Raw genomic sequence first — 26,356 nt, forward strand, 5'->3', positions numbered from 1 at the left:
CTTTAAGTTTACATGACCATATAAGGGGTTTATATTTACTATAAACATTCAGTTGAATAAAGAATGATTCAACAGCACAACTTGTCTTTGTACACACATTTATTTGATTCAACAACAGTTTGCGATAACTCTATACAGAAAAGTAAGTCATCTCTGTGTAGTCGCTATAAAAGCTGACTTGTCTGATTTATAATCAATACAAATTTTAAGTTGCCTAAATGACAACGTCAAAATAAAATATTGCCAAAATAGCTTTTGCTTTCATGAAGTTGGAAAAACCCATGAAGAGTTTACAGGATTAATTTGATGTCAATATCACATTTTTGTCTGTATGTTATCAACATACAGCAAATTTATGAAAGGCATCACATAACAAAAACTTGTTTGGTGGACACGTATGGCTTCATGGCATCATCCAGAGCTTTTTGGAAGTCCTGAAGCCTCACTTCGGTGCAAGCTGGAGCTGCGAGTTTCCCAGCACGGATAAGGATGCAAAGTTCATCCAGCATTTTCTGTAAGGAGTCTTCATCTACAGCAAAGGTGCAAATCAGCATACGATAAGAACAAACCTTTTGATACTCAACAACACTGAATATTGTGCACATTGGATTTCTACTCTTTACAAAAGTAAAGTCCTCATCATGTCTATTGTCTCTCTTCCACTGGGTCACCCAAAAACCTCTTATTTTTACATCTTTAAAGATCAGTGCGCTCTAAAGAATAAAAAATATTACAACATGATTTCATCCATTACAATATCAAGTAAGATGTCAGAGTTCATTCGGTGTAGATAAAAAAAGTTTAGTAAAGAAACCGATTATCATGAATGGATATATAAATAGTATGGGTGTAAATTGGACAGTTAATTCCAATTCGATGCAATATCAATTTTCTCCCCCAGCGATGTGATTTTGCTGATACATTCCAAAACTACATCGGTGTGATTACGATTCGATCCGATTTGATTAATTTATTAAATGTTTCTATCAAGTTAGGAAGATAAATCTTTACTTACAAATGCAATCAAAATATATAACATGAACATTTAATTAACCTCTTTGAAAAATGCACAATCTCTGTCCCAATTGGAACATTTACAGCAACAAACTAACAAAAATACACTTTTTTTAAAAAGAAAAATTAATCATGAGGGGCAAAATGTCAAATAAAATCCAGCCTATGGAGGCAACAGTCAAAGTCTTTCAGTATTTTGTGCCAAAATGTGCAATAGTGACAATCACTGAGGTTATTAATTAAAATCTGTTTTACAAATTAATATAAAAATAAAGTTGTTAAATGTAAGAATTTGATCAGTCACACAACATCAGACCTAACTGTGGGTTTACACCAGATGCTAGTTCAATGATTTGCGCGAGTAGATTGCATCCAAAGTCAATGCAAAGACGCGATCAGACGCGTCCGCGCATGGGGAGATGCGCTATTCGCCTCAAACGGGTCTTCGCCCAAGTTGAAAATATTCAATTTGAGCGAAAAATTAGCATGACCCAAAGTTAAATCCCGCAAGTAATCTAGAGCGAGCAACGCGATTGCACGCTTCGCGTTTGGTGTAAACCCACAGTAACAGTCAAACAAGTGCTGCAGTAATCTCTTTTGATAGATTTTTCTTTAATATATATATATATATATATATATATATATATATATATTATTATAAAAAATAGTTTTAAACTACGGCCGCTTGGCGTGGGGGTGAGAATGTCATTTTATGTAACAAAACGTTGTTCTAACTCTAAACCCAAGCGACAACGGTAAAAAAAGGACAAAAGAGAAACCAATACATAAAACGATTTAGAGAAAATGTCAATTAAGAGACAGCGCGTCCCTGCCAATGATGAGTTTTTCGGACAATCCATATTTCCACTATTATCCATCAGGCGTCCATCCATAAGCTTACCCAACTTATAAAACCCGGAAGTATTCCCTTAGAGCAGTACTTTCCAATCCTGGTCCTCGAGCGCCCCATCCCAAAAAGTTTTAGATGTCTCCTTATTGTAACTCATCAGCTTGTTAAGGAGAAATGTTTACCATTTTGTAAGGAGGCTTACAAGTTGAATCAGGTGTTTAAATAAGGAGGCATCTAAAACTTTTTGGGAGGGGGTGCTTGAGGCCAGGATTGGGAAGCACTGCCTTAGAGCAAACAGTTCAAACTCTGTGTAGGTTCACTCTAAATCTGATCTCTATGAAAAGTCCTTTTCAAAAATGTGGTATTTTTTAAGAAACCTTCATCCAAGGTAGGATGAAAGGTTTTTTTGAAAGCACAGGGTCTGTTCTGTCATTTGATATAGTGTATGCTTTAATATTTAAAAAAACATTAAACTTTTGTGAAAACATAAAAACTGCTGCCGCTGGCTGGCACCTTTTTTAAAAACGCTGGCGGGGAAAGAGTGATTTAAACAAGAAGGACTGGCATATCATTTGTATGCAAAATTGGAATTTGGCATATGTATTGCACGCCTTTCACACTGCATGCTTTTTCTATGCAAATCATGACAATAAACTGAGTCAGTAGAAAGACAGTAAAGCTTACCACTGGTACAGTGACTGGTAGTTTGGCCATTCCTCCATACGTCACCATACTACCTCCACTTCTAAGGAACACAAGTTATTTAGTAATTTTAATAGATTGAACACAACCAAATGCTAAATAGTGTAAGAGTGGAAATCAGGAATTAAAAAAAATATTTTCTCTATAGCACTAGAAACCACAAGTCAGTATGATTTAAACGTTATTTGAATGAAAATTTTGAATGAACTAATTTCATTGGTTCTTGCGTGTCTCATGAAATCACATAATTCGTTATGAAATTACCAATGCAAGTTATTGACATGCCACCATGTTTTAATTTAGCGCTTAAATGTGTTTCGTTTTAACTTGTAAGTTTAAAACATGAACCATTTCTAAAACACCCATATTGATTCACTTCAGCATGTTGGGTCTTATAGTGACATCATTTTTTTTTTAAGAAAGGAAGTCATAAACATCTGGGATGACATTTGGGAAGTAAGGGAGACATTTTTGGAGATTATTTCCATTTTGTTTTGTGAACTATTCCTTTGAAATTTTACTGAACTTTTAAAAATCCTAAGGTAGGACATGAATGGGAAAATACTTTAAGCAGCAGATTTCCTGCAAAAGTGGGTCTTCTTTATTGTTCTAATAGTGTCAGTGCTTAAGTTGTAACATCTACTCACTGTAAATGGCGTAACAGCTCTGTGGCGCTTTTACCTCCAACTCCATTTAGTGCCAGTTTGGGTCGTGAACATGACTTAAAAAGCAGAAACTGAGTTAACATCATATCATCATGTTTTTACTGTTTGTTGTTTCTATTGATCACATTTCAGACATTTTCTGCCTGTATTGACATGACTCACCAACTCTCAGAAGTCACAGTTATGCCAAACAGATTTGCCAAAATAAAGGGTACTGCTCTATGATATTTCAAAAATGGAGAAAACTCTGATAAAAGAAATTCTCTGATAAAAGAAAACTGACCTTAAAAAGCTCCTTCATTTCGGGCCGTCTTAGTGACTCCTCTGTAATGACATGTGTGGCACCCAGCGCTTTAAGTCTGTCATGGAGCTGTTGCAGGTCAGGCCTGAAATGGTAAAGACGTTGTCTTAGCTGTGCACTTAAATGAGATGTACAGGATATCGATACGAAAATAAAATGCAAAACATTTTTGCCCTGATCTGCAGTCTGAAAGATACAGAGCCCCTAAAGGGAAATGGATCAAAAATTAAATAAAGTTTAGTTTTGCGTGCGCACGTGAAACTATCGCGAGAACACATGAAACTATCACGTTTAGTTTCACGTGCGCCAGTGGCGGATGCAGAACGTGACATTTGGGTGGGCATGGATTAAGTCCAGGTGGGCCTGAATCTATGGGTGTCACTTTTGAATAAGAAACTATAACAAGTCTATAAAATTCGTCATAACTTCAGGAATCACAAGCGTATTGGTGAGAACACTCATTTAAACAGCATACACACACACCCGAACTGCACGTCACATTTTTGACATTATTGATACTTTAAATTGTAATGCAACGTGACATTAATTGAGCCTTTTTGGTAATATAATGTCATAGCCAACAAAAAAAGAACCTGCACACAGTGACAAGAAATATAAATGAACACAAAAAACCTAATACTTTTTAAATAGCCTATTAAAGTGTTTAAATAAATTAGGCTACTAAATGCTTAAAATGAAGCTTCTAACATCAAATTCTCTTCATGCAAGTTCTCAAATATTTAAGTTAACTTACTAAATAAAGAAAGAAAAAAAAGAGAATTGCTAGAATAATGTTAGACTCTGACGTTAAACAAAATGACAAATAAATAAACATTTAATATACTTTTTGATAAGCACAAGAGCAAGCGGGTAGCCTACTCGTGAAGAGCGGAGCTCAGGAGCGCGCATATCAGACGTGAACATGAAAGGAATAATGGGTTTAATTATGCTTTCACTTCATTTCCTGACAGTTTCACTTATTAGTGAGGATAGTAATGACTGACAAGACGATGCCGAATTACATACAATATAATTACCCAACTAAATCTGAGAGAATGCAAACACATTACAATATTTTTTCCTCCGCTCGACGAGCAGGGCGCAGATACATTTTTGTAGCCCGTCAGGAATTCGCAATAGCCCCGGGACGTCGGGCTAGCGATTTTGCGAGCCGTGCATAGGTTTGTTTTGTAAAAAGACTTTCGTTCAAGTGAATTTCGTTTTATATAAATTGTATCTTAATTTTAATCAATGTTTAATCAAACAGTTGCCTCGATTTAATAAATAAAAAGCAAATCAAGAACGTCTGTGTGGTGTGGATTGAAGTGAACCCACTATATATTTCCGCGGCCTACGTCTTTCTGCTTTTAATGCATTTCTTAAATTAATGTCTCAATTACACAGTAGGCTTATAGAAAGTTAAGAGAGGCTATTTGTTGCTTAAAAGCAATAGGCTATATTGTATAAAGTGGTAGTAATAAATGTGGCGTGACTTACAGTGCTGAATTACAGAGCTGGTATAACAAACAACATCACTGTGATCAGATGTTTTCTTTCTATTTTTTACCCCGCTGTCATATTTGTTGTGTGTTTATGTTATCGAGAGGAAAGCGCGCAGCACATATCCACAACGTGTTGCTACTCAAAATACGTTTTCCACTTGCTTGCAAAAAAAGTTCTCAAAGTGATCATGGCTGAAAGCTGCTGGGGAATATTTTTCTCATTAGAACCATACTGTAACTCAACATTCAACTGCTTTATAATAGTTTTTAAATAGTTATCAGGCTTACTTATAATTTTACTGTTTTTAACATAACATGCAATAGATAAAATACTCCACATAAAGTAGTATCCATGTCTAACTATACAGAGTAGTATTTTTTTTACATTTCTGATTGGGCCCATAGCTCCGCGCCTGATGTGCGCACGCGAAACTAAACTTTAAAAAAAAAAATTCTGCACATGAAGGTTTCGCTTGAGCACATTAAAACTAAACTTTAGATTTTTTTACTCCAATGCCACCTTAGGGGCTCGGTAGAAAGACTCAACAATTGTTGCAACAAGTCTAAACAAGTCTGCAAATTTTTGGCAGTCACATTTTTTTGTTTTTGTTTCAGACAATGATTCCATCCAGTCGGAGGCAAAACATGTTGAATATTTTCAGCTGATTTTAAAACACTAGTGTTTACCCACCCAAGACTGTAATAAAATGTACATAGGGGACATGTCTCTCTCTGTTTACTTTTCACGTGTTGCCAGATCTTACAAGAAAAACAGTTCTGTGTTCCACGCACACACATAATAATAACTTAGGAGATGTACTCCCGTATTAAATGCTAGCTGTCACTCCTGAAAATTTACAGTGTGTACAAATGAGGTACATGATTCTGTGGGTGCTTGTTGTGTTTAGAGCAAACTGAAAGTTTGGCAGTGTGTGATCCTTAGTCTTTGTGTTTTGTTTCTGTAATCATTTACAGCAAGTAAGTCAGCAGTGTATGATGCTTGGTGTTTGATTCTGTTCAATTTTTAAGTCATATAGTGTATTTCAGGCATTCGATAAATTTTTGTTACATCAATTATGACTTTTGAAAGTGATGCCCCACCAGTGTTTTTTTTTTTAAGTTGCCAGTCAGTCCCAGCATGCGATTTATCATGCAGTCATTACTTTTAAGTTACATTATGGAGCCAGAGAAAACTGAAATTATATATTGTTAACAGTTATAAAACGCTAATTTGATGCTAACGTGTTGCTAACTGAATGCTTCCATGTTGTTTTGTAACATTAAAGTGTTGGGTAGCGACAAGTTTTGATAGAATATCTGTAAGAAATCAGATGTTGTTTGTTTTCTTAAGTACAGACACCAGCCCTGTTGGTTTGTTTATTGAGTTAAACATGGTAAGGTTCAAATCTCATGGTCTCTGTCTCTCTCTGTCTTGGTTTACTAACCCAACATTTAGTGTACAGAAATGAACATTTAGTGTACTTCCATAGGTAACGTTATTTCAACTGCGTATTTTTTACTCATAAAACAACAGGCCTATCAGAAGAGAGGTTCATGAATATTACTTATTACAGGCCAAAATTATCTGTTCTTAGCAGAGCACCTGAAAGAGGAGCTGTAATATATAGTGATTGTTTTTGGTACTTAAACTGCAAATATATGAAGAGTTTGGTTCCAAAACGCTATAAATGCCTTTTTTTAAAATGAGTTACCGCTAAAATCAGTATTGTATCAGGTCAGTATTTAAAAAGTAAATTCTTAATTTTACGCAAAATACAATATCCGCCGTGTTATTCTGTCATCTTTTCTCCCTTTTCCTCCTTTCTGCAGAATGCAATAAATCCGCTCAACAAATCACAACAGAGCACCATTCCTCGCATTGTAAACAATAAGGGCGGCCCGATGAATACACAGACTCATAGTTTTCCTCATCATGCACTTCATGATCAAAAAACTAACAAAAACAAAATAATACTTTGATGGCATTGATAAACCTGTGGTGGTTTTCTGTGACGGGAAAGAAACGTAAGCCATCAACATTTAATAATTTACGTGAGAGGCACTCGGGAGACGGAAAAATGCTGGTTGCTTGTTCCCCCGACAGCATCAAGCTTCTCTCATTAACTCCAGGGAATCTTATGAAAAAGGCAAAGCCAACGAAAATCAAGCAGGATCAAAACATTTTACAGCTGATCGCTGTGAAAAAAATGTCCCAAAATGTAACTGCAGCAATGACAATGTTCTTAATATGACAAAGTAAGTATTTTATGCCATTAATGTTTAATCAGTGTATACCACTAGTCAACTAAATTAATATAAGATTGTAAAGATGAATGCACATTTATATATTGATTCAATAGATTTTATAGCATTTTGAAAAAAAAAACTTGTCATGAATTTATTGCATTTTGTGGAAAAAACAACTAGTTTCTATAATAAATCTTTGAAAATCAAATTATGGATTTAATTTTTTTATGTTTTTATAACCTACAGATGCTGTGTGAAAGTTTGTAACAGAAAATAGTGGTTTTCATCTTGTCACTTTCCTGGTATAGAAAACAAGTTTTTACTGCAATTTGTCAAAATGGATTTTTTGCGTATTGGAACCAAAACTATTCATATATTTATAAGGACATCATAACCTAAAATAAAACTCTAAAAAGCTTGTGAAATATGCACCACCTAGTGGATAATAGCGGAAATATAGATCTCGTCAGGGACGCACCATTTGCAGGGAAAAGTTTTCTCTAAATTTACGAGATAACTTGTCAATGGCGGGGAAAGAGTTAAGTAAATAGTACGTTTTGATTTTTAAGTTGCTCAATGCTGTAAAGTCACCGTACCTGTCTCTGACAACATTGATGGTTTGAATACCCTTGGCAGCAGCAATCTGAATAACAGCCTGTCCGACGCCACTGTTTGCTGCATTCTGAATGACTGTATCGCCTACAACATAGAATTATAGTAGATAGGAATAAGATTAGACTAGATAAGAACGTTTATAAAACTGACTTAACTATGAGGTAGTTGTGTTTGACTATGGTCATTTTTCACACTGGGTGGTTTGGCCTGTTTAAAGTGGGAAATGAACGAACCTGGTTTGAGCTCCTCAAAGTCCAAGAGCATTCTGTAAGCTGTACAGGGGTTCACTCCCAAAGTAGCAGCAGACAGCAGAGGAATGTCTTTGGGCAATGCCACCAGATCATCAGCCTTCAACACAGCTGCTGTTCTCCATGTACCTATCATCAATGTATGACAATTACCCCTTTTATCTGATGTTCAAGTTGAACATACCTATTTGTATGTACATGAAATGTTCACCTATGCCAGCATCTCTTGGAATTGCCCAGTCGCCCACCTTGAGTGTTGTCACTTTGTTGCCTACCTCCATGACCTGACAGACCCCCTCATTGCCACCCACTCCTGGGAGACTGGGCAAGATAGCGTAGGTGCCTGTTTAATGACATTTGAACTCAATTAAGTTACATAAAAATCAACAATCAACCTAAAAATCCAAAACATTTGTTTTACTCTCATGTGACAATATGTTCATAAAAAAGCACAATGCCCTGCCCTATCAACATTGACATATTATGTCAGAATAAATATTTAAATTGTAAAATATACATCATGTGCAATTTGTTCTTCAGCCTTTATAGGAGTTATACAATGAAGACAATGTAATAAAAAAATCACAATTTGGGTGACAATATAGTACACTTAGTAATAAACGAATTGTGATTAACTGTCATAATAAGTATTTGATGTTATAATCTTATACTGTATTACTATTCAAAGCAAACTGTTTTATTTACCTAACTTTTTACATTCCAATAAGGGTTTTATTTGTTCGAGTCAGTATAGGAAATGTGTTAATGGTGTTAAAAAATAAAATCTAACAAATACTGTTCTCTTGCCTTGAACCATGTTTAAATCAGAGGGATTAATGGGAGCTGCCAGCATTTTCACCAGGACACATTCAGGTCCAATGGGTGGCATGTCCAATGTCTCCAGCCTATGAATAAATCAAAACGTGTAGATAACTTTGAAACGTGCGGCACATGTTAAGATCTATGTGTAGATAACATACTTACTGAACAACTTTGGAGGGTTCCCCATGGTTTCGGTACAAAAGCGCAGTGCTATGTGTCTCTGCAGACACAGAGAAGTGTTTTTTTAAACGAACTGGCTCATATCTGACCAATTTAACGTTACATGACACAGCGCCCGATGTCCGGCAAATGCGATGTCCTCGCAATAAAAATGATGTAGCTGAGGACAGTTTCATTTTAAAGTGCTACTTTGTCTTCTTTTGTAGATCATTTGTCTATAGCGTTTAAATAAGTACAAGACTGTAAATGTTTACTCTCCAGTAAGTGGCCATGTTTGTACCGTAAAGCTTGTAGTAAAGGCGCCCAATGCAAAAATGTAGCGGATCAAGTTGCCAACTCTCGCGAGACAAATAAGCAACTGCAGCTTCAAAAACAAACCCAAAACAAGCCCAATATTATAATATTTAGTTTCAGCATTATCATTTATTATTTATTACCAATAAATAAGTCTGCAACATATTAGGCTAAACTGAAACCTCTCATTTATTAGAAAAGGATAAACAAATTATTTATGGCTAACGTTAGTTTAAATTACAGTTTCGCGGATTTCTGCCTGGATGACATCACAATACCGCGAGAGCAATGCGAAATCAGACTTATCCGTATAATTTCTGGATTCGCTCTCGCGGTACTTCGATGTCATCCGCATGTTGGTTCTTGTGGCACCTCATGAACTCGAACAAGCCTAATGTTTACGTTAAGTGCGTAAATCGTGCCGTTGTCATATTTTTTCAGTAACTTATATTCTCAATTCAGTGCAATGAAGTTCGATCGTTAACCTACAGAAGAGCATTTATTTTGATAGATGTGCCACGTGATAGCTGTCTTTGCCAAACATCGTTGATAAAACAACATTTGTTAAACGATAACTTAGACAATTCAAGTGTTATGGTTTCATTTACTTTGGTCAATTTTAGCCTTTACTGCTAAAATGCGTGCACGCTTGTTATGGTTTCATTTACTTTGGTCAATTTTAGCCTTTACTGCTAAAATGCGTGCACGCTCCCGCGACCAGGGATACATTTTCTTTCAGTGGCAAGTACATTGACACAACACCTGTAAATTACTGGTAATCTTACAACCTCTCTTTTTGGTAAATTGGCAGCACTGATTTACCGGAAAGGTTTTTTTCACACATGACCTGTTAACTGCAATTTACCAGTAAATTACCAGTAAAGACTGTATGTGTGAAAGGGACTAATGTCACATAAAAAGTCTCCAACAACGGCAGAAAATGTCGCTAGTCGCTTTTTTGAAAATAGATATTGTCACACAGCAGCTTTTAGGCATTATTCAGTTTTTTGTTATAAGCCAGAAATGACAAGGAGGCGGCTTCTCGCAATACAAAGTCAATGGAGACGGTTGGATGGCGTTCCCCCCCGGTGGGCGTGGTTTTCAAATTTGCATAACCGCGCTCTAGTTTGATTGGCAGGGGTAGTAACCAATCATGAAACGATTACAAGGATTCAACTTACGTCAGTAAAGTGTACTTCTGCGCAAATCTACAGAAGCGCATGGAGAGAAATGCCCACGCCCCCTTCGTGCACGTTTGTTTGTTTGGGTAGCATAGCAGCCGGCTAGGCTCTCCGGAGCCGCTGAGAAACCTCTCCAAAGGTTAGAAATATCATCTCCATCGTGGATCATCGCCTGCAGATGACTTTTTTTGTGTTGAGAGTGTTTTGGAGAAGTTGATAAAGAGCACGATTGCGGAGCAAAAATACAAGACTGGATATAAACAAACCGCGTCGTCGACGAGAGATGGACCGGACTATGAGCTCAGCTGCGCTCGCTTGGATAAAGTAAGTGGATTCTTTTGTTCATTATTTATTTTACGTTACATTTCTTGTTTCTTGTTAGCTGTTTTGATTATAAAGTAACATTGGAGATGACTAAGATACGAGTTTTATTCATTCACCAATCAGACCCGATTGTTTCTCTCCTCTCTTCTCATTTGCGACGTTTGGCTGTCACTCGCGTGGTTGGTTTACTTTGTGGATTTGGAGCGGCAATTTTTTACAGGAATGAGAGGAAAAACGAGCGCCATTGCAGAATATCCTGGTGGCGACTGAGAGAGGGACGATGCAACAATATTGGTTCAGAAAAAAGGCAAGGAAATAAGTTACCTCTGAACGTTTCTCAATCGGAAGGCTGCAGCCTCCGGAGGTCTCATATGCAGGCTGCATACGTCATCGAGCCTGGTTTAACCTAACTGAGCATTACATTCGGAAGTCATTAACATATTACAACAATTTACGATTAACTAAGAATAATAGTTAACTTTATAATTGTTAATATTGTGACTCTTGATGAGTCTTGATGACGTCTGCAGTTTAGAAATGTGACCTCCGGAAGGCTGCAGCCTTAGGATTGAGAAACGGCCTCTGTATCATCGTTTGCTTTCAAAGGTTTCATGTTTTTAAAGTTTTAAGGTTGACCAGTTTGATTAAAATAAATAGCATCTGTACTTTTATGTACAATTACTTTTATTTATTAGTATCAACCTTCTATTGTTTGTTTAACAGCTAACAAAGTTACTCATCTACAGGGGTCTAAAATTAGGAAAAGAGACCTTTAAGACATTTTATTATAACTTAAGGTCCTGTGTAGCACATTTTTAGAGATATTTGTATTAAAAAATACTCTGGTAAAAGTAGAAGTACTGATTTATTTAACTTCTTTACTCAAGTAAAAGTACCAAAGTACAGGCTTGGAAATTTCCTTAAAGTATAAAAGTAAAAGTAGCCAATGGAATAATAACCATTTTTTTATGCAAAGCTAACGTTACCTGGATCACACAAATGCTAGAGTGCAAACTGAGAAACCTAAGTGGATATGGAAAAAAATCTTTGTAAGATTTATTCGTTCTTTATAAGCCATTGCCCACATTTCACTGTAAAAAATTGCTGTAATTATACAGCTGGTTGCCAGTAACTTACTGTAGACTGAAAATGTTTCATGTTCATTTAACTTTGAACGAACTGTTGCCAGTAAATAACATAAATGTAAAATCTACAGTAAGTTACTGGCAGCTACCCAGCAATACTGTAATTTCTACAGAATTTTTTTACAGTGATATGGATGTCTGCAAAATAGGCCGCCTTTTGACATGAACATTTGCATGTTGCACATTTAGCTGTTAAAGTTGGGTAAAAATGTAAAACAAAAATAAGATTTTTTTGTCTTGGTGATGGAGCAGTGGACAAGACACTTCCCAGCAAGCAATTTTGCGGCTAATAGACGTCTAGTAGCCGTCTAAACACCCCCCTGACGTCTAGGCTAAAACAAGGCTAATTTTGGGCTGTCAGTGAAAATCTAGTAGACGTCTATCATAGCCCAAGAATAGACTAGTCATCAAATAGACGGCTACTAAACGTCTACATATATACGTCTAATAGACGGTGAATGTGGGTCTAGGCTAATAAAAGGCTAATTTTGGGCTGTCAGTGAAAATCTAGTAGACGTCTATCATAGCCCAAGAATAGACTAGCCGTTAAATAGACGGCTATTAAATGACTACACGTGTGTGTCTAATAAACAACAAAAGAATGGCTAAAGAATTATTTTTAATCCATTAAAAAAGGTTCTCATAAACATGTAATCATGCAATTTATTACAAGAAATATTGTTAATACAACAGAAATTCAGATAAGACAAAATGAAAAACTACTTTTAACAAAAAGAATAAAAACAGTAACAAAATAAAAGCATAAATAACAAAATAAAATTTAAAAAATGAAATAACATCTAAACATTAACAAACTTATCTTCAGTTCACTTCAACTTATTAATTGTACTAATTTCTATACCCCCCCCCCCCCCCCCGGTGCCTGTTTGAAATGCCCCCATTGCATCCTTCACTTCCAGTTCTGTTGCTGCTGGGAAGTTGTTCAACACAGCATCTGCCAAATATGAAAAGAATGCATGAGACAAGTATTTTTGCTTTATATTAAATGTGATAATCATTCTCTTTGGAAAAAGTCATATATAAATATTGACAGGTCAACAACAGTAATCATACCGTTCTCATTACTACAAACACAAGTGCATGTTTCTCTGCGTGTGTTTAATGACATTCTGGAACTAGCAAAAGAGGCTTAAAGGCAGGGTATCTGATTTTGATCCAGAAACATTTTAGTTATGCTGGTTGAAAGTCTCCTCAAGTCTTGATAGCAATCACTATGTTAAGTTGACTGAATGTGTATTTTTATATATTTGTGTCATCTGTAAAAGGCGTAAGACCAAAAAACGTTCAACAAATCATTGAACCCCGATCGAATGCAATATTTGGACATGGGCCAGTTACCGGTTTAAAGGTATACCGAGATTTTCAGAGTCAAGGTTTTAAAAACCACAAAAAATTTCTGTGATACCGTTTTCAATGTATGAACTGTGTTTACACATAAAGGCAGGGTATCTGATTTTGATCCAGAAACATTTTAGTTATGCTGGTTGAAAGTCTCCTCAAGTCTTGATAGCAATCACTATGTTAAGTTGACTGAATGTGTATTTTTATATATTTGTGTCATCTGTAAAAGGCGTAAGACCAAAAAACGTTCAACAAATCATTGAACCCCGATCGAATGCAATATTTGGACATGGGCCAGTTACCGGTTTAAAGGTATACCGAGATTTTCAGAGTCAAGGTTTTAAAAACCACAAAAAATTTCTGTGATACCGTTTTCAATGTATGAACTGTGTTTACACATAGTGAATTAAATCATGTAATTGAATTCATGTTTACATTTACCACTTCACACCCTGTTCACGCTCTGTAAAAATAGGGAGAATCAAATAAACTTTCCTGCTGAATTGACACAGGAGCTACAAAACGAAAAACATTTTGAAACAACAAAAAAAAAAAACATCTGGATGAGCAAAGAGCAAAAACCCAAATTAACATTGGTAACTTCACTGCTTTTCTGCAAGATGGAAACAGCTACAGGTCTGAAAGGGTCGTTGAAGTGTTTCTTTTGGAAAGGTAGGTATACAGTGTGATTCTATTTTGATGGATTCAGATTGTATTTTAATGAAACGTGTTGCTTATGTAGTTTGTGTTCCTTTACGAATTAGTGTAATGATATTTATCTTTTCAAATTTCTAAACGTGCTGCATTTAATTCGGATTAAAAACAGTTGTTTATGTTGGTTATTTTGGTAATGTTATTCACTTTGTCAGTCTTACTGGTTAATGAGATAGGAGTGTGCTTCTGGTTGGTGCGTGTAGGCTAAAGTTAGTATTTTTCAAAATCAAATACCCTGCCCTTTAAAGGAATAGTCTACCCTTTTGCCATATTAAACTATGTTATTACCTCAACTTAGAAAAATTAATACATATCTATCTTTTTTCAATGCGTGCACGGTATAGCGCGTCGTGAATGTGTTAGCATTTAGCCTAGACCCATTCATTCCTATGGTACCAAACAGGGAAGCCACCAAACACTTCCGTGTTTTCCCTATTTAAAGATTGTTACATGAGGAGATATACCAGTAAGTATGGTGCCACAAAATAAAACTTTTTTTTGGTACCATAGGAATGAATGGGGCTAGGCTAAATGCGAACACATTAACAACACACTGTGCAGTGCACGCATTGAAAAAAGATAGGTATGTATTAATTCGTCTAGGTTGAGGTAATAACATAGCTTAATATGGCAAAAGGGTAGACTATTCCTTTAAGATGCCAAGCATAAAATATTCACAATACAATCTTATGGACATAAAACATCTAAACAATATTGTATGGGTGAGTTAACTGTTGTATCGGCAAAGAGTAATTTAATCTGGGGCTTTTAATATTTAGAAAATATTAAGGCAGTACCGGACTGTCGTCAATTACACCTCACATAGCCTAATGTCATATTAAAGTATTATTTTGTGAAACACCATTCAGCCTAAAACTACATACAAACACACTTACCTTTAATAACTGAGAACTGATGTTTTTTCAAATGCTTGCTTCTGCAGTGGACTACCACCATTCATGTTGAACTTTGAAATTAATGAATTTTATGGAACTCTAAAATACAAAAGATAATGTCGTTAACATTTGCAGACTGACATATATTTTTGATTTTTTGTGACCACATGAAAGACTGCGTTGACACCACAACGTCTTATTAATATTGCATGTTTATAGAATTTACCTGTCCAGCATTCTTCCGGCACGGTCTCTCAAGTTTCTCCCTCCAGTTTCACACAGCTTTGACACCTGAATAGCACATGCATATGTCAGTAATTGTACAGTATTGTATGCTTCAGTGTACAAGTGTTTACCAACCTTTAAGGCTAATGCCCACTGACCTGCAAGTTTTCCCTCACTAACACAATAAAACTCTTTTTTCCAACAAACTGAAGGCCTGTAAGTTAAATCCATATGGAAAAATAGCTTTCCCCCACAATCTATCTCTGTATGCATAATTGTAAAGCATAACTGCCTACATTACTTTAAGCAACACACTAACTTAGCTAAGTTACTGCTGTTACTAAAAAGCAGCCTACAAATCACTTATGTAAATCTTCAGTGTAACGTTACATAGACTCATTTAACGTTACCTCCACTATTTTATTACATTGCAGGTTGTACTGTTTAGGTTTTATAAAACATGGGTTACTTACTTTAACGTAAAGTTACCCGCAAGAATGTCGCGATTCCAACAACAAATAAAGTAAATACATTTTAAACACATGTAAAATAAAATAATAAAAAACACTTACAAGACCAAACGAGTGTGGAAGATTGCTTTCCCCTTGGCTGCTCGCTGGTTGTTGTTGATTTTCAAACAGCGGAAATCTTTCTCGTGAGATTTGGCCTCGTGTTTGTGTACTGCAGCTGCCATCTAGCGGTTCGGAGTTGTAACTGGATTTTGTATATCAATAATGAATGTTATGCGTGACAGCAGATATTCAGATAAGATAAATAAAACCAAACATCTTGAATTCACTGGTGTCTTTGCATGCCTGATGAAATATCATACATCTTGCAAGTTATTTTGGCAAAAACAACATTTTATTAAATTCAAGGTTATTCTGGGCTAAACATGGTTTGTTCGTAGTCGGTCTTGAGCTAAATAGTGGCTATGTGCGACGGTGCATAAAACACTTTAAAGAAATTAAACAAACATTGTAATCGCTGTTAACTTTGCTTACACAATGAAATACCATACATCTCACAAGTTATTTGGCAAAAACCACGTGTAATTAAATGAATGGTTATTTCTGGGCTAAACGTGGGTTATTCGTAGTCGGTCTATTTGTAAGCTAAATAGTGGCTAAGTACAGACGGTGCATATAACACCTTAAAGAAATGAAACAAAATACCTTAATCGCTTTGAACTTTGTTTACATGATTAAATATCATACATCTCACAAATCATTTTGGAAAAACAACATGTAATTAAATTCATGGTTATTTCTGGGCTAAACCTGGTTTATTCGTAGTCGGTCTATTTATGAGCTAAATTGTGACTACGTACAGACGATGCATAAAACACTTTATAGAAATGAAACGAAATACCTTGTAATCGCTGTTAACTTTGCTTACATGATGAAATAGCATACATCTCACAAATTATTTTGTCAAAAACCACATGTAACCAAATTAAAGTTTATTTGGGCTAGATATGGGCTAGGCACAGCCCGGCTATATCGTGTCTATACTGAAACGAGACGTTGAAATGACGGCTATTGCTTGCTGGGTTGCTTTTGATTCCCACTGTTACACATCCACCAAATAAGTTATGTGTCATACTGTACAAAAAAGTTGCATGTTGCACATCTAGCTGTAAAATAAATTAAAATGTGTTTTTTTTTGTTCAAAAAAGTGTTTATGGGTCCTGCTTTACTATCCATATAGATCCGCCACCAGTTTGATTGGCGTGTGTGTGTGTGTGGGGGGGTGGGGTCTCAATATAGTTTCCGGCTTTTTTGTCCTTAGCCAATCACATGCCTGATAAATATCTTCCTTCGTGTTTATCAGAGCAAAGACTCTGCTGTGATTATCAGGTATGGTAGCCCACGAAATGTGGCCTCTTCATTTAACTCATGCAAGTGTAGTGAACGCGCACACACACCTGGAGCATTGGACCGTGCAGCTGCCTTGCTTTGTAACCCATGTATTTGTAACCAATTGTAGGTTGCTTTGTGGCAATGCACGTGGGTGTGTATACTTAAATTTAAATTCGTTTGCATTGGAAATTAGTACAATGACACTTTCATTGTAACAGTAACATTCTTTCCTGTTTCTTGAAATACATTTGTCTGTTTTGTACAGGGCATGGATGAAGTCAGCATCAGTGTGGTCATTTGAAGACACCACTGCTGCGATTTGTGCTCTCAAACAACATGCTTCTTGTGATGAAGAAGAGGATCTTTGTATAGTCCTGGATGCCATGAAGGTGTTGCAACATCTTGCCATGTTGTTTGGGCTGATGTATGCCTTAAACCTCAGCTATCCTGGTCTCTGCTTTATTTTTGAGGAAATCCAAAAGATTTGAATGGAACTGCATTGAGAGTAACTTTTAAAAAAAGTACTTTAACAAACAGTTTCTTTCAGTGAAAGGATCAGAAAGACTGTGCTGCTCATTTTTTACTTTGTTTATCTGTTTTAAGTGTTTTCTCTTATTAATACATTAACAGTTTGCTGCTCAGAGTTGATTTTGAAAAATGGCTGTTGTATTTTCTTTTTGTTGAATCTTTGATTAACAGTTTATACAAATGCTGTAGCTCTGACTTTCTGAAGGACTGATATTTTAAAAATAATAGTACTTTTGCGGTGTGTTCAGTACAACTGTTTTGCATGTCTCTTTGGAATGCAGTGTTTGTGCTTTTGCACTTCTAAATCTATTGTGATAGTAACTATTTTTAACAATTTGGTCAGTTTTACAGATGGGGCTTTTCCTTGTCCCAGACTTTTGGGATGCCTTCATTTGAAAATATCTTGACACATCAGTGCCATTGTTTTGTCTCAAGATGTAAGTGTTGTTTTGTAAGGTAGGTTTGTTTGTAAACTTTTTTGTAAAATATCCTAATATAACTAAGGCCCAGTCCTGGATTAATCTACAACCTGTCTAGGAAACTGCCCCTTTATGTATGTACTCCATGTGCTGATTGTTGTAATAGTTATTGACTGTTAATACTGTTTACAGACTGATAAAATTAAGTAAATTGAATTATTTTTTTCAGTGTATGAGTGCGTGTGTTTTTGTAAATAAAAAAAATAAACTTACTAGCACTTAATTCATGAGTTTTCTCATTTTCTGAAAATATAGCATAGGGAGTGACTCAGATTTATGTCTCTTCATTTTTGTGAAGCTTCTGGATTTAACATGGTAAGATTAAAGTAAGATTACACTGCCCTGGATGCTAGTATTTGGGTCAGGCTTTGCTTACATTCTGAGGGCTTTCTATGTATGTCATTATGTCCATAAATGCAAAAAGGCTTCCAGCATAAACTGCTGAGCTGGTTTTAGCTGGTCTCTTAGCTTGATTTTAGCTAGTATTGCTAGTGTAGAAAGCTGGTCTAGCTGTGTTTTTGTCACTTTTTAAGATGATCTAGCTGGACTTTGCTGGTCAGGCTGGAAGACCAGCTGACCCATCAGCTTGACCAGCTTTGCCAGGCTGAGAGGACCAGCTTAGACCAGCTACTGCTATCTTAAACCAGCTTATGCTGATCTTTGCTGGATTTTTCAGTAGGGTTAGTATAAAAATTGCTAAAATATAAGGCCTGCCAAAAAAAAAAATTGTTCAGAAAGTTAGAAATGAAATTAAGCCAATCTTTTTAGAAAAGAGCTCAGCTGAGAGATAAAAGACAATTTTTAAGTAAATATAATTTATTATAGACTAATGCCTGCTTAAAAAATAATAGCACATTTATTATAGTAATTAAAATAAATTGCTATAATAATTTCTTAAGTGAAATGCTGTCAGGTTTTTACACAACAATGCGAACGCATCTCCTAATAACACCTTTATTGAATTTTGATGTAATGGAATTTAGAACGCGTGACGTCACGCACAGGCTGCTTGTTTACTTTAGTCGTGTAGGCAACGCAGCTGGATCGCGCCGGACGATTTTGGTATCAACTCGAGTGGTTTCGACGGCATCTACGGAAAAATTGCAGGTACTGTACAAAAAATATTTTTTTCTAATGTATCTGATGGTTAGCTCATATTTTAACGTGAAAAATAGCAGAGGTAAAAAATTGTGATGTAACGTTAATATGTTATACAAATTCAACTGTTGGCAAATGTATTTTTTAAATAATCCGTTAACGAGTACAAGACACGTTAAATTCATGGGGTGTTCCTTATTTCTTTTGGGTTTTTTCCAGTTTAAGTAACGTTACTTTAATTACCTGTAATAACAAACGTCTGAGGTAATTTATCCGTACTAAAGAATTTACAATTTAGGCACTTTATTTTTTCACAATTAAATTAAACTGGGCTTGCTATCGTTCTATCTATACCGAAACGAGTGTTGCGATTTTAACCGCAAACTAAAGCTAATTTAAATTAATTAAAAAGATTGCAATCCAACATTAAAGCGTCCTAAGGGATTTAATGCATTAATATACCCAGTATATGTAGGTTATGTATCTCCGCTGTCAGTTTGGTTCCGCTCAACGCAACTTCGGATTTCCTCAGGCAAAGTGCAAAATAAAAACATTATTGAAATTGTAGTAGACATTTATTTTAATTGCTAAACTACAAGTGAACGACATTTCAATGAATTTGAACGACGCGCACCGGAGTTTTACCAACCGCAAAATGGAAAACAATAGTTACAAAGTGAGGACTTTCGAGTTTCAAATGGCCAGTATTTTGTTATTCTTGAACCCAAAGACGTGTTCTCGGTGTCATTTTAAAAGATTTTTCAAGCTCTTTCTATACGAACAACTAGTTTTAGCATTTAACCATGTTATACATTTTATTCACATATGGATTAGTTAAATGCACGGCATTTTCTTCACTTCTAAAACACAATATGATTTAATGACTAATTCAAAATACACGTAAAACATAATGGAACATTAATATGCAATGAACAGTACATTAGGAGATTTATTTATAATTTTAATTCAAGATTACGTACTCCACAAAAGTTTATTTAGGCGGATAAACACGCCAGGCGTAGTTCTAAAAACGAGCGCTTGAGGGCGCTTTGGAAGCGCAAATGTGCTTTTGTTGATATTGTACAAAACATCAGCGGAAGTATTTTCTTAAAAATATCTAATTTTGCAGATAAGTTTTTTAATCAATGCGTATTGACATCGTGGTAGCACGTTGTGCCATTTATAGTAATCAACATGTTATCTTGACGTAAATGTAGGCGCCGCCATCTTTGAGCTCGTATGTAAAACTCTCGGTGAGCCATGAAGCTAACGAGTGTGTCGTTTTGACTGGCAAGTAATGTTTATTGTGAAATCCTGAAGGAGGGATCATTTGGATTGCCATAATAGCTGGTACAAAAGTAAATCTCTACAAAACATTTGACTAATCAGCGCAACATAGCTTAATGTGAAATGTGTCTCATGTGCGTCCTTGATCTGTAGGCCTATACTGTATACGCATCCATCCATCCAGTAAAACGTTTCATAAAACTAATTTAATCTCATCTTATCTATTCTTATCTACACTGTGTTCCAAATTATTATGCATGTTACGTACTGTATTATTAAGATTTCAGTAAAAACCATTCAGGTTTTAAAGAAGCTTTGATTTATTTCCCATATCTTTTTAACTAACTGATATATCAATCTCAAACAGGTTTATTCATTAGTTTGCGCGGTAAAACTAAAGACAGAAACTATAGGCTATAGTAAGTTTAATGAATGGGAGAGTTAAAGTCATGTCAAAACTATTCTCATATATTATTATGTAACTTGTGTTAAATAATATTAATACATTTATTTATTGCATTTTAAAATTTAATTTTAATTAAATTAACCAGCAGAACCACAGTGCCAAAAACACCCATACGTATGTACAGCCATCATATTTAATAGCCTCTCTAATTACAAAATAATGGATGAATTTGAATTAAGAAAACAATTTTTTCTATTAAAAGTTGGTTTGTGGTTTGTTATGTGTTGCTAACGTTATTCTACGCCTGTCTTAGCCTGACCCGTTTTCAACTAACACCCCCTAAATGTACTAATTTAATGAGAAATAATCCACTACAATCGCATTTATGCACAAACTCATTTGATTTACATGTAGTGCTAATATACAATCTTATTTTTTAAACATCTAGGGGTGGTTTCTTGGACAGGGATTAGTTTAAGCCATGACTAGGCCTTAGTTTAATTAGGAAATATAACTAGTTCAGGGCTCAACATAAAGGACTGCCCTGTGGCCCGGGGCAAGCGTGAGAAACGTTTCGGCCAGTAAAAAGTATTGTCACTTGCCCGATCGGGCCAGTGCTTCACCCTTAGTCACTAACATATATTCTCATCAATGTATATTATTGTACATTTGCTTGGGTAAAACACGACGAAAGAAACTATGTACATTTTTTGCACAATTTGCTGTCAAATTGCAGAAAAGTTGGGAGCCTTTTTGGCTTTAACCTTTCGTTGTAACTGTCTGTTGTATATGTATACAATTATATTTGACTTTTGAATTATTCTTTTTAAATATGACACTGGCATTTTTTATTGGGACCAGTGAAAATTTTGGCAGGGCAAGTGAAAACCTGAACCACTGGGCCAACCGGGCCAATATAAAAAAATGTTTGCGTTGAGCCCTGTAGTTTTAACTAACATGCCTTACTAAAACATTACTTGTGTGCATTTTAAAACAAAAAAAAGGGTACCGATGTATTTTAAGATATGTCAGTGCAAGTTGTTTTCATTTTGGACAGCTCTTACATTTATTTTAGTCTAGGACTAGTCTAATCCCTGTCCGGGAAACCGCCCCCTAAAGTCTTAAAACTTTAATCAAGTTCATCACACTTTAAATACATAAAAGTTCATAACGTTTTAAATGTATGCAACCTAAATTAATATGCATATTTGTTTGGGAATATCATTTATTTAAAAAAAAAATCCTTTTAGCCTGCCCCCGCAAGCCCCACCCCAAAAGTGTCACCATTGTAACACATATTTTCTCCAAATGTGTAAAAGTATGTGCAAGTTATAAGGTCATTTTTATAATTTAAAGATTTTAGTTGCTGGATAGTCGATTTAAGCTGGTTGGCCGGTCTTTGCTGGAAATCACTGGTCAGAAAAATACATAAGTAAATTCAAATTATAAAATCTGTTTTTCTAATCTGCATGGACACACCAAACTGACAGTCAGCCATCAGGTCAAATGCTGAATCTGCGCACAAGTAAGTCATTATATTGAATATATTTTGGCCTATATATATATATATATATATATATATATATGTATGTTTTTTTCACTGAAATGTATCTCATGATCTTCTGAAGGTGTTAGAAACTCAAATAGACAAAAATATAACAGTGTAAACACACACAGATACATGTGTGTGTTTGCTTGTTTGAAACTTAAATTATAAACTTATCATATTTTTATAAAATGTATAATATATGAAGAGGTTAGATGCAAAAGCAGCTAAACACCACCTCGAAAATGAGATAATGATTGTAACCAAATGCTCTAGACAGGTTTGTGTTCATTAATTACCATCGTGTCAAATTGCATCTGAACTTTTCATATTATTATATCAACAAATAATAAATGTCAGACCTCGGAAATCTGTTTTCAACAGCATAATTTTGTTAAACATTGGTTTTGCTCTGGGAGCTTGGATTTTGTTGTTTGCCGGTGGTTTGGTGCTTGACAACTCTGGCTAAGGTTGGGTCAGCCTTAGACAAATGACAATTTGTAATTTATTTATTAGTTTATTTGTGGGATTACATACAAATGCATAAACACAAATAGATGCAAATTTGCAAAAACGTGTTGTGAATGATTGGGCGACGCAATACTTGCCTTCAATCAATCAGGCCCTAATTCTTACATTTAATTTGATAAGTGAAATCAGTTTGGTATTTTTTAAAGTAACAGGTGCAATGTGTTTAGACTATCTTTAACTAGTACAATGATTTTGTAGTGGATAAAATAATTGTATTAAATAAACAGGTAGGATGTGACAGCGCAAAAATCAAATTGTCTTATGTAGTATAAAATAAACAGGTAGGATGCGACCACGCAAAAATCAGATTGTCTTATGTAGTATAAAATAAACAGGTAGGATGTGACCGTGCATAAAACAGATTGTCTTATGTAGTATAAAATAAACAGGTAGGATGCGACAACGCAAAAATCAGATTGTCTTATGTAGTATAAAATAAACAGGTAGGATGTGACCGTGCATAAAACAGATTGTCTTATGTAGTATAAAATAAACAGGTAGGATGTGACCGCGCAAAAATCAAATTGTCTTATGTAGTATAAAATAAACAGGTAGGATGCGAACGTGCAAAAATCAGATTGTCTTATGTAGTATAAAATAAACAGGTAGGATGTGACCGTGCATAAAACAGATTGTCTTATGTAGTGTAAAATAAACAGGTAGGATGTGACCGCGCAAAAATCAAATTGTCTTATGTAGTATAAAATAAACAGGTAGGATGCGAACGTGCAAAAATCAAATTGTCTTATGTAGTATAAAATAAACAGGTAGGATGTGACCGTGCATAAAACAGATTGTCTTATGTAGTGTAAAATAAACAGGTAGGATGTGACCGCGCAAAAATCAAATTGTCTTATGTAGTATAAAATAAACAGGTAGGATGCGACCGCGCAAAAATCAGATTGTCTTATGTAGTATAAAATAAACAGGTAGGATGCGACCGTGCAAAAATCAGATTGTCTTATGTAGTATAAAATAAACAGGTAGGATGCGAACGGTCAAAAATCAGATTGTCTTATGTAGTATAAAATAAACAGGTAGGATGCGACCACGCAAAAATCAAATTGTCTTATGTAGTATAAAATAAACAGGTAGGATGAGACCGTGCAAAAATCAAATTGTCTTATGTAGTATAAAATAAACAGGTAGGATGCGACCACGCAAAAATCAAATTGTCTTATGTAGTATAAAATAAACAGGTAGGATGAGACCGTGCAAAAATCAAATTGTCTTATGTAGTATAAAATAAACAGGTAGGATGCGACCACGCAAAAATCAAATTGTCTTATGTAGTATAAAATAAACAGGTAGGATGCGACCACGCAAAAATCAAATTGTCTTATGTAGTATAAAATAAACAGGTAGGATGAGACCGTGCAAAAATCAAATTGTCTTATGTAGTGTAAAATAAACAGGTAGGATGCGACCGTGCAAAAATCTGATTGTCTTATGTAGTATAAAATAAACAGGTAGGATGAGACCACGCAAAAATCAAAATGTCTTATGTAGTATAAAATAAACAGGTAGGATGCGACCGTGCAAAAATCTGATTGTCTTATGTAGTATAAAATAAACAGGTAGGATGCGAACGTGCAAAAATCAGATTGTCTTATGTAGTATAAAATAAACAGGTAGGATGTGACCGTGCATAAAACAGATTGTCTTATGTAGTATAAAATAAACAGGTAGGATGCGACCGTGCAAAAATCTGATTGTCTTATGTAGTATAAAATAAACAGGTAGGATGCGACCGTGCAAAAATCTGATTGTCTTATGTAGTATAAAATAAACAGGTAGGATGCGACCGTGCAAAAATCAGATTGTCTTATGTAGTATAAAATAAACAGGTAGGATGCGACCGTGCAAAAATCTGATTGTCTTATGTAGTATAAAATAAACAGGTAGGATGAGACCACGCAAAAATCAAAATGTCTTATGTAGTATAAAATAAACAGGTAGGATGCGACCGTGCAAAAATCTGATTGTCTTATGTAGTATAAAATAAACAGGTAGGATGCGACCGCGCAAAAATCAGATTGTCTTATGTAGTATAAAATAAACAGGTAGGATGCGACCGTGCAAAAATCAGATTGTCTTATGTAGTATAAAATAAACAGGTAGGATGCGAACGGTCAAAAATCAGATTGTCTTATGTAGTATAAAATAAACAGGTAGGATGCGACCACGCAAAAATCAAATTGTCTTATGTAGTATAAAATAAACAGGTAGGATGAGACCGTGCAAAAATCAAATTGTCTTATGTAGTATAAAATAAACAGGTAGGATGCGACCACGCAAAAATCAAATTGTCTTATGTAGTATAAAATAAACAGGTAGGATGAGACCGTGCAAAAATCAAATTGTCTTATGTAGTATAAAATAAACAGGTAGGATGCGACCACGCAAAAATCAAATTGTCTTATGTAGTATAAAATAAACAGGTAGGATGCGACCACGCAAAAATCAAATTGTCTTATGTAGTATAAAATAAACAGGTAGGATGTGACCGCGCAAAAATCAAATTGTCTTATGTAGTGTAAAATAAACAGGTAGGATGAGACCGTGCAAAAATCAGATTGTCTTATATAGTATAAAATAAACAGGTAGGATGAGACCGTGCAAAAATCAAATTGTCTTATGCAGTATAAAATAAACAGGTAGGATGTGACCGTGCAAAAATCAAATTGTCTTATGTAGTATAAAATAAACAGGTAGGATGAGACCACGCAAAAATCAAAATGTCTTATGTAGTGTAAAATAAACAGGTGGGATGAGACCGTGCAAAAATCAGATTGTCTTATGTAGTATAAAATAAACAGGTAGGATGAGACCACGCAAAAATCAAAATGTCTTATGTAGTGTAAAATAAACAGGTAGGATGAGACCGTGCAAAAATCTGATTGTCTTATGTAGTGTAAAATAAACAGGTAGGATGAGACCGTGCAAAAATCAGATTGTCTTATGTAGTGTAAAATAAACAGGTAGGATGAGACCGTGCAAAAATCAGATTGTCTTATGTAGTGTAAAATAAACGGGTAGGATGCGACCGTGCAAAAATCAAATTGTCTTATGTAGTGTAAAATAAACAGGTAGGATGTGACCGTGCAAAAATCTGATTGTCTTATGTAGTGTAAAATAAACAGGTAGGATGAGACCACGCAAAAATCAAATTGTCTTATGTAGTGTAAAATAAACAGGTAGGATGAGACCGTGCAAAAATCAGATTGTCTTATGTAGTATAAAATAAACAGGTAGGATGAGACCGTGCAAAAATCAGATTGTCTTAATATGTAGTGTAAAATAAACAGGTAGGATGAGACCACGCAAAAATC

General features: G+C 35.2%; 2 protein-coding genes and 1 long non-coding RNA gene across 3 annotated transcripts in view; 1 reads left to right on the forward strand and 2 right to left on the reverse strand.

The window, feature by feature from the left end:
• Positions 1 to 81: 81 nt before the first annotated feature.
• Positions 82 to 9,448, reverse strand: mecr (mitochondrial trans-2-enoyl-CoA reductase). The gene is made up of 10 exons (XM_073871796.1): positions 9,129 to 9,448; positions 8,952 to 9,049; positions 8,356 to 8,487; positions 8,130 to 8,273; positions 7,878 to 7,980; positions 3,515 to 3,617; positions 3,214 to 3,287; positions 2,549 to 2,609; positions 637 to 713; positions 82 to 525 (listed from the first exon to the last, which is right to left on the reverse strand). The coding sequence occupies exons 1-10, from the start codon at positions 9,320 to 9,322 to the stop codon at positions 366 to 368; spliced, it is 1,146 nt and encodes a 381-aa protein (XP_073727897.1). The 5' UTR covers positions 9,323 to 9,448; the 3' UTR covers positions 82 to 365.
• Positions 9,449 to 12,692: 3,244 nt separating this feature from the next.
• Positions 12,693 to 16,188, reverse strand: LOC141367182 (uncharacterized). The gene is made up of 4 exons (XR_012371399.1): positions 15,860 to 16,188; positions 15,289 to 15,353; positions 15,063 to 15,161; positions 12,693 to 13,045 (listed from the first exon to the last, which is right to left on the reverse strand). It is a non-coding gene; the product is annotated as an uncharacterized lncRNA (long non-coding RNA).
• A 6,265-nt stretch (positions 16,189 to 22,453) lies between these two features.
• cnih4 (cornichon family member 4) overlaps positions 22,454 to 26,356 on the forward strand; it is a 185,448-nt gene continuing 181,545 nt past the window's right edge. Inside the window, exon 1 of the mRNA XM_055209516.2 lies at positions 22,454 to 22,472. The gene's annotated coding sequence lies outside the window, so the exon portion shown is untranslated. The remainder of the gene's footprint in view (positions 22,473 to 26,356) is intronic.

Source organism: Misgurnus anguillicaudatus, chromosome 10 (assembly GCF_027580225.2).
Source record: "Misgurnus anguillicaudatus chromosome 10, ASM2758022v2, whole genome shotgun sequence".
In the NCBI taxonomy this organism is placed as follows: domain Eukaryota; kingdom Metazoa; phylum Chordata; class Actinopteri; order Cypriniformes; family Cobitidae; genus Misgurnus; species Misgurnus anguillicaudatus.